This window comes from Drosophila montana, unplaced genomic scaffold (genome assembly GCF_035044405.1).
Source record: "Drosophila montana isolate Dmon_TW-CO22-7 unplaced genomic scaffold, ASM3504440v1 contig_2954_1, whole genome shotgun sequence".
Taxonomy (NCBI): Eukaryota; Metazoa; Arthropoda; class Insecta; order Diptera; family Drosophilidae; genus Drosophila; species Drosophila montana.
The window spans coordinates 37,764-50,640 of record NW_026997829.1 but is presented as its reverse complement, the minus strand read 5'-3'; the positions used below and the strand labels follow the sequence as shown (position 1 = coordinate 50,640).

Genomic DNA, 12,877 nt, shown 5'->3' with positions numbered 1-12,877 from the left:
TTTGAAGACGAAACGACGGCAGAGGGAGATTTGTGTGGCTTTTGGAGAGCGAAAAGCCGAGAGATTTGTGTGGCTTTTGGCGAGCGAAAAGCCAGCTGAAAAGACATGCCAGAAAATGTGCGTAGTATTCAAAAGTGTATGGACATTACTCATCTTGGTGTTTATATTGTCTTTGGTTGATGCCAATGTCGTGCAATTAAAATACACACATTACATTATATATTAAACATAAACATAATCTTACATATTACCCATATACACAAAAATGGAAATTAAACGAATGTTTGCAATAGAATCATAAATTAAAAACGTTTTTCAACTTGAAGTCCAGAAGCATTTCCAGCATTTGAGTTTTCTTTTTTGGAAACTGATTTGGCAAACATTTTGAGAAACAACTTGAATGGAAAGCTTGATATCGATAACAGAGGAAATTTAACATAAAGCAATCAATCTATTTTCCGAAATTCCGATATAGATTTATTTGTTACTTAAAATTTGAATTAACATCGAGAATAAGCCAGGCACAAAGATTAATTAACAATTGGTTCGTTTATTAAAAAATGTACTAAGTTATATATTGGCTCGTTATAAACTATAAATGCTTGCCGAACCACTTGTGGTCCACAGGCGACAGCCATCGATGGCAACCATTTAAATTGTTTTGTATAACGTATTTCAAGGTGAACGGATTCTGGTTCTCGCGAGCTCGTCGCTCCTCGGCTGTCTGCATTTCGTCCAGCATTTGCTGGGAGACGACGGTCGCCTGGAATGGCAACTGATTGGCCACCTGCTGGAGGAAGCCCTTGCATTCGACGAACTCGCATTTGCCAGCAATTTCAACAATCACACGGCCGGCCTTCACAGGTGTCACGTAATGGTCGATGGCGCCCTTGCCGCCGCCCATGCGTTGGCCCTGACCCTTTTTGGTGATTGGCTGCCAAGGAGCGGGCACACGCCAAGTGGCGAACATTGTGTTCACATTCATTTTGCGGCCAATGGTCAGACGCATCATTTCGTAGTGCCCCCAACGCAAACGGCCACCGCCTGTCGCAATTATCGCGTATTGTTTGTGGAGCAGTTGATTGTGGACGAGCTCGGGTCCGCGCATATAACGTAAACGCTTTTGCATTTTGGGTGGTCGCAAGTTGGGTGGATGCTGGGGCATGCGCTCCATAATGCGCAGCTTGGGTCGCTCCACTTTCTCGATGTCTGCAATTTGATGCACATTGTAATACAGTACAATATTAAAAAATATATATCATTCGGGATTTTTACTTTCATATTTGATTGGCGGTGGAAAATATTTGAGGCCGGCTACGCAATTGTAATTCACATTGGCAGCTGAAAATGAATACGATTTTGAATGAAAATATATTTGTGCTGTTTCAGAATAATATTTTACTTACATGTTATGCTGGGTTTTAGTAATTGTATGACCGTTTTTAAGCTCCACATGTCTCTTTTAAATATTTATTACAGTCAAGAATTCAGGAGTTTGGTCTGTTGCTGGTTGCATCAGCGTAGCGTTGCCAGACTGTCGACCTTGCGATTTAAAATTGTTTTTAATTCATTTAACATATACAATCAGATGCTTATATTAAAAGTAGAATTAAATGATTACGAGCAGATTAATTTATGTATATATATATGCATACAAATAATAGTAATTTATATTTTGTAAAATTTAGTAACACTGTTTTAGACGCAGGGTTATCATAGGCATTTCGTTATCGCATTCACGATTCATCGAAAATATGCGATATATGAATACAAAATATATGTTTTACAAATATATAAGGACAAGCAGTTGCCGTTTATATATTCTTATAAAAATCGAATATTGCTCGACAAGGAACAATGAACATAATAATAATACAGCCGTAGCAGATTCGTCAATATTCGACATAACTGTACAGGTTGCATATGCAGGTTATATTATGCTTTTGATAGCTACAGTGGAAACTCGGTATATGCGTGTGGGTGTGTGTACTTATTGCTATCGAAAAATGCAACGCTGTCAAAGTGTGGTATTTTTCTTCATATATTATCACTGGTTAAAGTTTAGGATACCCTGCGCATACACGAAAAATCATTTTTTGTCTAAATAGTGTATGTTTTGAAACATTCTCTATATGTACATACAAACAAATAGAACTCTAGATCCGAGTGCATTGAGCAACAATTGCTAGCGTTTAAATGTGTTTGGCCGCTTAGTTTGTTGTTATGAATATATCGAAAGTGACAACATCGCTTGCTGCTGCGGCTGCTGCCGCCGAAAAAGCGAAACCCGAACGTGTAACATCTGCAACGGCAGCGCTCAATTTTAATACAATCTCCATACAAAAGCGCAGCAGTGTGGACGACAATGATGATCCAAATCGCAAGAAACTAAAACGCGACATTGTTATATGTACGCCCACGACCAGTTTACCCGCCAAACAGCGTGCAGCTACAGCTACAGCTACAGCTACAGCAACAACAACAACAACAACAACTGCAGCAGCAGCAGCAGCAGCCCCACCAGCAACAACAACACAAACAGCAGCAGCAGCGTCCACAACAGCCACAATCAGCGCTGGGCCAAGTAAAACAACTCCGGGCGAGCCACAGACAACAAACATTTTGGCCGCCTCCAGTATTGGCGGTAACTTTGTCAGTCATACGAATGCAAAGACAGAAGCTGCTCCAACTCCTGTTGACGTCTGCTGGGAGCAGCGTGATGACCAAATAATTGTTTGTGAAATGAGCGCCATCAAGCCAGAGGAGTCGTCCGCTACCAAAAACATCACCAGCAGCAACAGCAACAGCAACAACCCAAAGCAAAGTAAGTTTAGCTGCAAATTTGTTGTTGTTTAGTTTTAGCTATCGCCTAATACAACACATTTGTGTTTCAGCTTTTGCCAGCTTTACCAAAAAAGATGTCACAACAGCATCGGTCTCATCATCCTCCTCCACAGCCTCCATTATCTCCATTGAGCCAAGCGCCGAACAGCCGCCAAGCAACAACAGCGAGCAGCAGCTGGTCAAAGCTGTGACCGTTGAGGAGCTCGACTATGTGCTGCTGCCTGCCACAACGACGGCTGAGCTAAAGCCGGCAACACACGAGGCAACAGTCACAAATAATAATAATAACAACAGCAGTGCTAACAGCAGCAGCAGCAGCAACAATGTGGCTAGCAGCAGCGGCAGCAGCAGCAGCAACAGCACGGCCACTGGCAACATGACGCAAAAGGCAACGCCAACGACACAGCTGCAAGCGGGCAGCTATAACATGTTCAATAGCGGCGCCACAACATCTACTGGCACAGCAACAGCGGCCGCAGCGCTGGTCAATCGCGTCAATTTGCATGCCAAGTTGAAAGGCCAGCAGCTGATGGTGAACGCCAAAAAGTTGGGCGAGGTTACGCAGACAACGGCCAAGGTGTCCATTGGTAATAAGACGATATCGGTGCCGCTTTTGAAGCCGCTGGGCAGCACGCAAATACTTCAGGGCGGGCAATTGATAAGCGCCAGCGGTGCAACCACGGCAGGTGGGGCAACAATTGTTGAAAGCAAACAACAGCTGGCGACAACAACAACGGCGACAGTAGCCTCACAACAACAACAACAGCAGCAGCAACAGCAGCAACAACAACAGCATTTGCACATCGCCAAACTGCTGAAGGGGCCACGCAAAACTCCGACAACAATTGTGTCATTTGCCAACGTGCAAATCAAGCCGGCCAATACCAAAATTGTCACCGCCAAGGTGGTTAGCAAAAAGATGTCGCTGCAATTTCAGCAACAACAGCAACTGCAGCTGCAGATACAACAGCAGCAGCAACAGCCCAGCGGCGGCAGCATTGTTACCATAACACCAACAAATGTAAATCAAACATTTACCATGCTGCAGCAACAGCCACAGCAGCAGTCTCAGGATAAACAGCACGATGCCGAGTCGCTTGAGCAGCAGCAGCAGCAACAGCCGAAGACGATCAGCTACAGCGAGAATATACAAAAGATTTTGCTAAACAAAAGTAAATCTTTGGATGGGGGCGATGCTAGTACCGAGTTTGGCAAGATCAATAGCGTTGTCATCAAGCCACTGGACAAGACCCAATTGCACTGTACGCCCAGCCTTAATATATTCAAGCAGCAGGTGCAGCAGCAGCAGCAGCAGCAACAACAGCAGCAGGTAGGATCATCTGCAGCGGGGGATGAAACGCTGGTGAAGTCAACAGCTGGCGCCACGCTCTGCACGCGCAACATAATATCCATACAGAAGAATATCTCGCTGGTGGTGTCCAAGACGGGGCTGGCGCAGCAAAAGCCCAAATTGATAACGACATCAGCGAACAGCGCAACGCTGCAAATGCAGCCGTTCAATCCGCACGAGGCTGGCGACACTGTGGCCAAGCTGCAGCTAAAGGCGCAGCCGATCAAGCTGAACGAAACACTCTCGCTCAAGCCAGCCGATGCCGGCGACAGCGAGGCAGCCAAACCGAAGCTGCTGCTGGTCAAGCAGGCAACGGCTCCGCCGCCGGACAGCCATAAGGATGTGCCAGCCGAGCAGCAGGAACAGGAGCTGGGCAATGCCACGGAGAAGCGTCTGCAGCAGCCCAGTCGTGTGGAAGACTCCAACAATGCCCTGCTCAAGCAATTGCTGCAAAACAGCAGCAACAGCAGCGCCAGCAACAGCAACAACAACCACAATCTGCAACAGATTTCCATTACTTCGGCGCCGCTGTCCGCGCGCAAGGTAATCAATGTGCGTGCGCCCAGCATGGGTCTAGTCAGCTCGCTGGAGGCGCAACTGGCACGGCCCGTCATACCGCCCGTCCCAGCGGCCGTCAGCAGCAACAGCAACACTAGCAGCAGCTGCAACACGATAACAACAACAACGGCCACCATGGTCGCCATCAGTCTGACGTCCACGCCATCCACGCCAGCCGAGCCACAAAAGCTGCTCGAGTTGCAGCAGCAGCAGCAGCATCATCAGCAGCATCAACAGCAGCAGCATCAACAGCAGCATCAACAGCAGCAGCAGCATCAGCAGGAGGCAGCCGCTGCAGCAGCAACATTGACAACAGTCACAACAGCAGCAACTACAGCAACAACAGCAACAGCAGCAGCAGCAACTGTTGCACCTCCGCCAGCGCCGCAGCTGAAGCAGTCGGTGCAAATTGTGTCCAAGGAGACCTCCTTTATATCCACACCCGTCGCACCTAATGCTGCTGCTGCTGCAGCTGCCGCTGCTGCAGTTGCAGCTGCTGCAATGCCCGCTGTGCCAAATAAGCTGCCGTCCGCTTTGATTGTCGAGCCGAGCATAAAGACAGATCCGCTGCCGCCCCCGCCACCGTACGAGCTGAGCGCCGGCCACGTATCGAATGTGACCATTTCCATAACGACCAAGCCCAGCAAGGAGCAGCTGCTCAAGATCAACAAACTGGAGGCCCATGATGAGGCGCAAGCGCAGGCGGATGCCGAGAGGCCGCACTCAACGGCGCCCGTGCACAGCGACAACTGGAAGCTGCAGGACAAATCGGCAAATCTGAACCTGCTCAATAGCGAGGCCTTGAAACGCAAGTTGCCGCTGCAGCAACAACAACAAATGCAACAGCAGCAACATCATCAACATCAGCAACAGCAGCAGCAGCAACATCAGCAACAGCAGCAGCAGCAGATTGAGGAGAAGCCAGCGTTGGAGATTAAGAGCGAAATTGCTTTGGTGCACAGCAATAATGTGGATTCTGATATGATAAAGGCGCGCATTGCCACGCCAGCTGCCACTTTTGAAAAGTTGCAGCAGCAGCAGCAGCAACAACATCATCAGCAACAACAGCAGCAGCAACAACAGCAGCAGCAACAACAGCAGCAGCAACACTTGCAACAGCAACTTCAGCAGCAGCAGCAACATCAGCCGCAACAACAGATTCAATTGCAGCTACAGCAGCAGCAACAGCAGCTGCTGCAGCAACAACAGCTACAACAACAGCAACAACAGCAGCAACAACATCTGCTGCAACAACAGCAACAGCAGCAACAACAACAGCATCATCCGCAGCAATTGCAGCAGCAGCAACAGCAGGTACAACAGCAACTACAACAGCAGCAGCAGCTGCAGCAACAGCAGCAGCAACTACAACAGCAGCAGCTACAGCAGCAACAACATCAGCTACAACAGCAGCAGCAGCAGCAACTACTACAGCAGCAGCAGCAGCAGCAACATCAGCTACACCAACAACCAGTAACAGCAGCAGGCGCTGAGCCAAAGGCCGTGGAGCAGCGCAAGCGACGAAAGCGCGAGGCACAAAAGCCGCGACGCAGCAATGCGAATGCTGCTGCCGGCGCTGCCGCCGCTGCTGCTGCTGCCGCGGCGGCTGCTGCCGCTGCCAATAGTAGCATCAGGGACATGCCGCCGGGCGCATTGCCCGCCGGCTCTGTGGCCCCGTTGGCCAATATGTCGGGCAACACGCAGCTGAGCGGGCCGCTGGCCACAGCTGGCAGCCATTCGCTAGCGGGCAGCAGCGGGTCCGGCGGCATGGGCTCGCCCATGCTGAAGAAGCGCGTGCGCAAGTTCTCCAAGGTCGAGGAGGATCACGATGCATTTACCGAGAAGCTAATGACCCACATACGCCAAATGCAGCCGCTGCAGGTGCTCGAGCCGCTGCTCAATCGCAACTTTCTCATTGGCAGCGGACCCTGCTTTGGCAGCAATGGCAGCAATGCCAACGGCGCCGGCGGCGGCAAACTTAAGGCCATATCGCGTGCTCTGCAGCTGCAGCGACAGCTCGACGATGGCGACGGCAGTAGCAGCAGTAGCAGCAGCAGCAGCAGCAGCAGCGGCAGCATTGACTGCGATCAGCTGCTCGGAAGGATTGGGCAGCTGCGTCATCCCAGCATCAAGTCGCTGTACGACAGCGAACGCTTCGGCGGCAGCGGCGACGCCAGCGCCAACAGCTTTGCCAGCAGCAGCAGCAGCGGCAGCAACAACATCCAGTCTAGCAGCGGCTCGCTGTCGAGCATACAGAACGACTTTTACGATCAGGAGTTCTCCACGCACATCCAGCGCAATCCGCGCGAGCGTCTGCAGCGCCTGATTAGCGCGGTGCGCGATTGCAACCTGGAGACCACGGAGCTGGTCGAGCTGCAGCAGCAGCAACAGCAGCAGCAGGCAACGGGCATGCGTTTGGATGGGCCCGTTGCCTGGTCGCGGCTGAGTCGTTATCCGGGCCTGGTGCTGCTCAATACCAACAGCAATCAGCGCTGTGCACCGGGACGCATGTCACCCGTCGCGGTGGCCATGGATGCGACTACGATGCGTCCGCCTGTCTCGCCGCTTTTGCGCAGCTGCGGCGAGGAGTTGCGCAAGGCGCAGCAGCTCGATCTGGGCATTGGCTTGGGCCACAATCCCAGCACCAGCAGCACCACCAACAGCACCACCAACAGCACCAACAGCACCAACAGCAACAACAGCAGCACCAACAACAATAATAATTACCAGCAGAAGAACCAAAATGTGATACTCTCACTGCACAACTCGGCAACGGACAACATTGCCGGCGTGCTGCGAGATTTGGCGAATCTGTTGCACTTGACGCCCGCGCTAACCTGCAAACTGATCGATGCCTCAACGGCGGACAAGGCCAAGGAGCCAAGCGAAGCAGAGCCGGCTCCTGGCCAGAGCAACTCGGCACCGGCACCAGCAACAGCTGTCACTAGTCACGGCAACCTGCGCAAAATACTCACCGGACAGCGGAAGCTGTGCCGTTGCTGCGGCAGCGTCATTGCCGCCTTTGGCCTGCGCGTGCCGCATCAAAATTTGCCGGAGGAGCAGCCACCGCCCATGCTGGCAATGCTGCGTTCGCTGCTGCCGCGCAAAACCCCGTCGCCGCCGTATGTCTACTTCTGCAATCGCAGCTGCTTTGCACAGTACAAATGGCGCGGCAAGGAGGAGCCAGCCGACGAGGAGGTGGCCGCTGCAGCAGCCGCCGCCTCGGCCACAACTTTGCCAATAGCTGGCGATGTGCCCGCAAGCGACACCCTAAACATGCTGCCCATTGACAAGGTTGAGCCCGACGATATTGAAATGGAGCAACAGCAACAGCAACAGTTGCAGCAGCAACAACAACAACAACAAGAACAACAGCAGCAGCAGCAGGTGGAACAGACGCCAACAACGCCGCCCGTGAAGCGCAAGTGCATCATCAAGTACTACAGCGCCGATTGCTTTGCAGCCAGCACAGAGCGTACGTCCGTCAAGCAGGAGAATGAGACAACAACGGCCAATAATACCGTCTGGGAGACAGACTGCAAGATAGAAGCTATGGAGGATACCCGCCAATGCGTCTTCTGCAATCAGCGCGGCGACGGCCAGGCCGATGGACCCTCACGTCTGCTCAACTTTGATGTCGACAAATGGGTGAGTGTCGACGACAGAGCTCTAAATCTTGACGAGATTCCCGCACACACATAACATTTCCCATTGAAACCATATTCGTTTAGCTAAAAGTCTCCAAAGCGGATCTTCTATGGCTTTTCAACTTATCTATAATCAAATTTCAATCATGGACACATGCCAGAGATTTTCACCCATTTCGATTATGTTTAATCCCTTCTGAATATGCTTTTATCTCAAAGTATTTTATCCAAACAAAGTTCGCTTCTTTGAAGCTTAGTCATTTTCTTACTTTATTCCTCTTTGTGTCTGTCGCATTCGTAAACGTTTCGGTTTACAGTCAAGAAATTGGAATTGGAAATAGATTTTTGCCTCGATATTATATTTATTGATTATCATCGTCTTGTTACAGGTTCATCTAAATTGTGCCTTGTGGTCGAACGATGTGTACGAGACGGTGTCGGGTGCGCTGATGAATTTCCAGACGGCGTTGCAGTCGGGACTGAATCAGGCATGCAGCGCCTGCCATCAGCTGGGCGCCACCATCAAGTGCTTCAAGTCGCGCTGCAGCAATCTCTACCATCTGCCCTGCGCCATCAAGGAGGAGTGCATCTTCTACAAGAACAAATCGGTGCATTGCAGCGCACACGCGGCCAGCAGTTCGGCGGGTGTCACCGAAAATGAGCTCAGCTCGTTTGTGGTCCATCGACGGGTGTTTGTCGATCGCGATGAGAACCGTCAGGTGGCCACGGTCATGCACTACTCGGAGCTGAGCAACTTGCTGCGTGTGGGCAATATGACATTTCTCAATGTCGGCCAGCTGCTGCCGCATCAGCTGGAGTCTTTCCACACGCCCAACTACATATATCCCATTGGCTACAAGGTGGTAAGTATGCACGGACACAGCTAAAGATTCACATCGATTCACATGGCCGTTTCATTTTGAATCTCTAGAGCCGCTACTACTGGTGCGTGCGCCGACCGAATCGGCGATGTCGCTATATCTGCAGCATTGCCGAAATCGGTTGCCGGCCGGAGTTCCGTATACAGGTGCACGATGCCAGTGACAAGGAGCCGGATCGTGAATATCGCGACAGTACACCGACGGCCGTTTGGCAACAAATACTGCAGCCCATACAGCGTATGCGCAAGGTGCACAAATGGCTGCAACTCTTTCCGCAGCACATCAGCGGCGAGGATTTGTTTGGCTTAACGGAGCCGGCTATTGTACGGATATTGGAGAGTTTGCCGGGCATTGAGACGCTCACCGATTATCGTTTTAAATATGGACGCAACCCGTTACTGGAATTCCCGCTGGCGATCAATCCGTCCGGTGCGGCGCGCACCGAGCCCAAACAGCGCCAGCTGCTTGTCTGGCGGAAGCCGCACACTCAGCGCACCGCCGGCAGCTGCAGCACCCAACGCATGGCCAATTCGGCGGCAATTGCCGGCGAGGTGGCGTGTCCGTATAGCAAACAGTTTGTCCACTCCAAGAGTTCGCAGTACAAAAAGATGAAGCAGGAATGGCGCAACAATGTCTACCTGGCCCGGTAAGCTTTAGACGAGCACAAATTGCAATCATTTTATAAAACATTCGCCCCAAACAACAACAATCAGCTCAAAGATTCAGGGACTCGGCTTATATGCAGCACGCGACATCGAGAAGCATACGATGATCATTGAGTATATTGGCGAGGTAATACGCACGGAAGTATCGGAGATACGTGAAAAACAATATGAATCGAAGGTGAGCGCTTAAATTAAATGCTATATGTATATTATACAAAAATAACAATTGTCCGGCCCCCACAGAACCGTGGTATCTATATGTTCCGCTTGGATGAGGATCGCGTTGTCGATGCAACATTGAGCGGCGGTCTTGCGCGCTATATCAATCACTCCTGCAATCCAAACTGTGTCACTGAGATCGTTGAGGTTGATCGCGATGTGCGCATCATAATATTTGCCAAGCGTAAAATCTATCGAGGCGAAGAGGTCATATCTTACTTACTTTTACATGCTATATGCTAAGACACAAACATAAACATTTCATTTGTTTGCTCTTTGCAGCTCTCGTATGACTACAAGTTTGATATTGAGGATGATGCGCACAAGATACCCTGCGCTTGTGGTGCGCCCAATTGTCGAAAGTGGATGAATTAGAGGCCAGCAGCAGCAGTAGCAGCAGCAGCAGCAGCAGCAGCAGCAGCTCTTACACCCATACAACAACAATCACCAGCAGCTGCAAAAAGAGTTCGGGTGCTCCCTCCCAGTGAACACGATTTAAATTGTTGTATACAACCACATCATCAAAATAGTATATATTCTTTAAGCAGTATATATGTACATATATTTATTAGATATATATATGCATGTATCTACACACACACACACACACATATATATATATATATATTTCGAAATGCACGAGTGTAAATGGCATAAAATCTTGTAAGTTATCTGTGTGTGTGCCCGCGAATGCGCCACTCGTGTATATTGTAGCTAATTTGTATCCTATTGCTCATAAGCCAAACGTGTTTTGTAGTATAATTAAAAAGAGAAAGAAAAAAAACAAAAAAAGAAAACAAAAACAAAAACAAAAACAAAAAGGAAAATTTCACGCATAAAATATTTGTAGTTACAACTTTTAAGCATGTATTTTATGTTACTTGATGATTATTCGTATGTATTACGTGCGTACATATATTATATAATATATATTTATATATATATGTATCTGTACATCTATCTACCCAATATCTGTAAACATCAAAAGCAGACCTGGGTGTGCCTTCGTTCGTTTTTTTTTTTTTTTATCATTATTATTAAATTCTTTTTAGCTGTTACGAGACTGTATAGGAAGAAAACAAATGAAACAATCTCTTCCCAGGTGGTGTAGTAATTTATTTGATGTACATCCAAAATTGAATGTATTTTTTTTACTTAATTTCTTTTCTAATTTTTAACATACAAATATCAATCAATGTGTATCTATCTTTAGTTGTTAAGTAAATGTAAACACTTTAAAAACATATAACAATTTTTACATATATACATATATATATGTGTATATATATATATATATATGTGATTTTTTCGTTTATTTATATATATTATATTTACATAAAACTTTTTTGTTCATGTAGTGAAACAATTTAACTAAATTTTCTTCAACAATTTACATAATATGAATGTACCCCGAATTGTCATTGAATATATGTATATATATATATATATATATATATATATATGTGTAGCTTGTTTAAAGTTAATAGTTGGGTGTGTGTTTGTGTACATTTATAAATGTTGGCTACGTCTTTTTTCTAATGCGGCTAAATAATTGTTGCACTTCCACGGCAAACGCTAACGTGAGCATGTCAAAATTTTTAATATACCACGATATATTGTACATCAAATGGATGCGTCTGTTCTTGTCGAGAAAGGATTTATAAAAAACACTCATTTGATCGGCGCTTATCTCGTCGTTCCCGCTTAATTTGTGCAATCGTATGAAATCCGCTTTTTCCTGCAAAAATAAAAAACAAACATAATAAACAAAAATGTATTATAAACATTTCGAAATTTTATTCAACATGGATACAAATGAAAGAGAAGCAGAGGCAGAGAGAGCGAGCGAGAGCGATGGAGAGTGGGTGAGCGCGTGCGAGAGAGAGAGAGAGACAGAGCTAAAGAGAGGGGCATGTGGGTTTTCTGCCAAGTGTTAAAAATACCCCCGGAATGATTAAAATGATATATGATAATGATATAAAATGAGCCCAGATACAAACCTCATAGAAGCGTTTGTTGTGCTTTGTCCAGAAATCCATATTCCATTTCTCAACTTCAATGCGTAAGAGTCGCAATTTCTTGGCCAATTCGGTTTCGTTCTCATCGTAATGCCGCACATACGGCCGCAGATTGGATTTCGGATCCGGCGGACCAATATAATCCGTTCTCACCGACTGCGGATCCGGCGGTTGTGTAAGACCAACGCACACAGAACGTTTTTTGGGCCGTGCCTGTGCTTGTTCCGTTCCATAGCAGCGCGACCAGTGCTAAATAACAATGCACTGACATGAATGAGAGCACACTAGGATTTAGTTATGAATTACTCACTTTTAAACAATTTATCAGTATCCGAGGCTGTAAGGTTTTATTCATTTCAATTTGTTAGTTTGTCATGTGTGTGTGTGTGTGTTTATACATAAGTAAATAGTGCCGCGACTAGTGATGAACAAGAATTATCGGCATAATTAAGATTACGTTACGATTGTTCGATTACTGCGTCGTTCTGCGCACGACTGATAAGAGGAGGCGTACTAGGTTTGCCGCCAAAATTGTTATTTAAAAATTGTATTGCTTTGTTCGATTTCAGTTACTCTTCATAACAACTGTATTATTCAATTATGTAAATGCACATTTCATCCAATAGGGGCTCATTTTGAAAAAAAAAAAAATCGTTGTATTCCAATGCTTTGGATTTAGAACCTGCAAGAATTG

The 12,877-nt window shown here is 47.5% G+C and overlaps 3 protein-coding genes across 3 annotated transcripts; 1 reads left to right on the top strand and 2 right to left on the bottom strand.

Annotated features, from left to right (window-relative positions):
- Positions 1 to 530: 530 nt before the first annotated feature.
- On the bottom strand, positions 531 to 1,596 carry mRpL16 (mitochondrial ribosomal protein L16). The gene is made up of 3 exons (XM_064684695.1): positions 1,407 to 1,596; positions 1,276 to 1,341; positions 531 to 1,209 (listed from the first exon to the last, which is right to left on the bottom strand). The coding sequence occupies exons 1-3, from the start codon at positions 1,453 to 1,455 to the stop codon at positions 593 to 595; spliced, it is 732 nt and encodes a 243-aa protein (XP_064540765.1). The 5' UTR covers positions 1,456 to 1,596; the 3' UTR covers positions 531 to 592.
- Positions 1,597 to 2,037: 441 nt separating this feature from the next.
- Positions 2,038 to 11,949, top strand: trr (trithorax-related). The gene is made up of 7 exons (XM_064684689.1): positions 2,038 to 2,824; positions 2,895 to 8,401; positions 8,790 to 9,263; positions 9,332 to 9,927; positions 9,995 to 10,124; positions 10,190 to 10,372; positions 10,448 to 11,949. Exons 1-7 carry the CDS (start codon positions 2,224 to 2,226, stop codon positions 10,538 to 10,540), a joined length of 7,584 nt encoding a protein of 2,527 aa, XP_064540759.1. The 5' UTR covers positions 2,038 to 2,223; the 3' UTR covers positions 10,541 to 11,949.
- Positions 11,664 to 12,651, bottom strand: LOC135430142 (COA8 family protein CG14806, mitochondrial). The gene is made up of 3 exons (XM_064684697.1): positions 12,494 to 12,651; positions 12,166 to 12,432; positions 11,664 to 11,903 (listed from the first exon to the last, which is right to left on the bottom strand). Exons 1-3 carry the CDS (start codon positions 12,536 to 12,538, stop codon positions 11,688 to 11,690), a joined length of 528 nt encoding a protein of 175 aa, XP_064540767.1. The 5' UTR covers positions 12,539 to 12,651; the 3' UTR covers positions 11,664 to 11,687.
- Between the last annotated feature and the right edge of the window lie 226 nt (positions 12,652 to 12,877).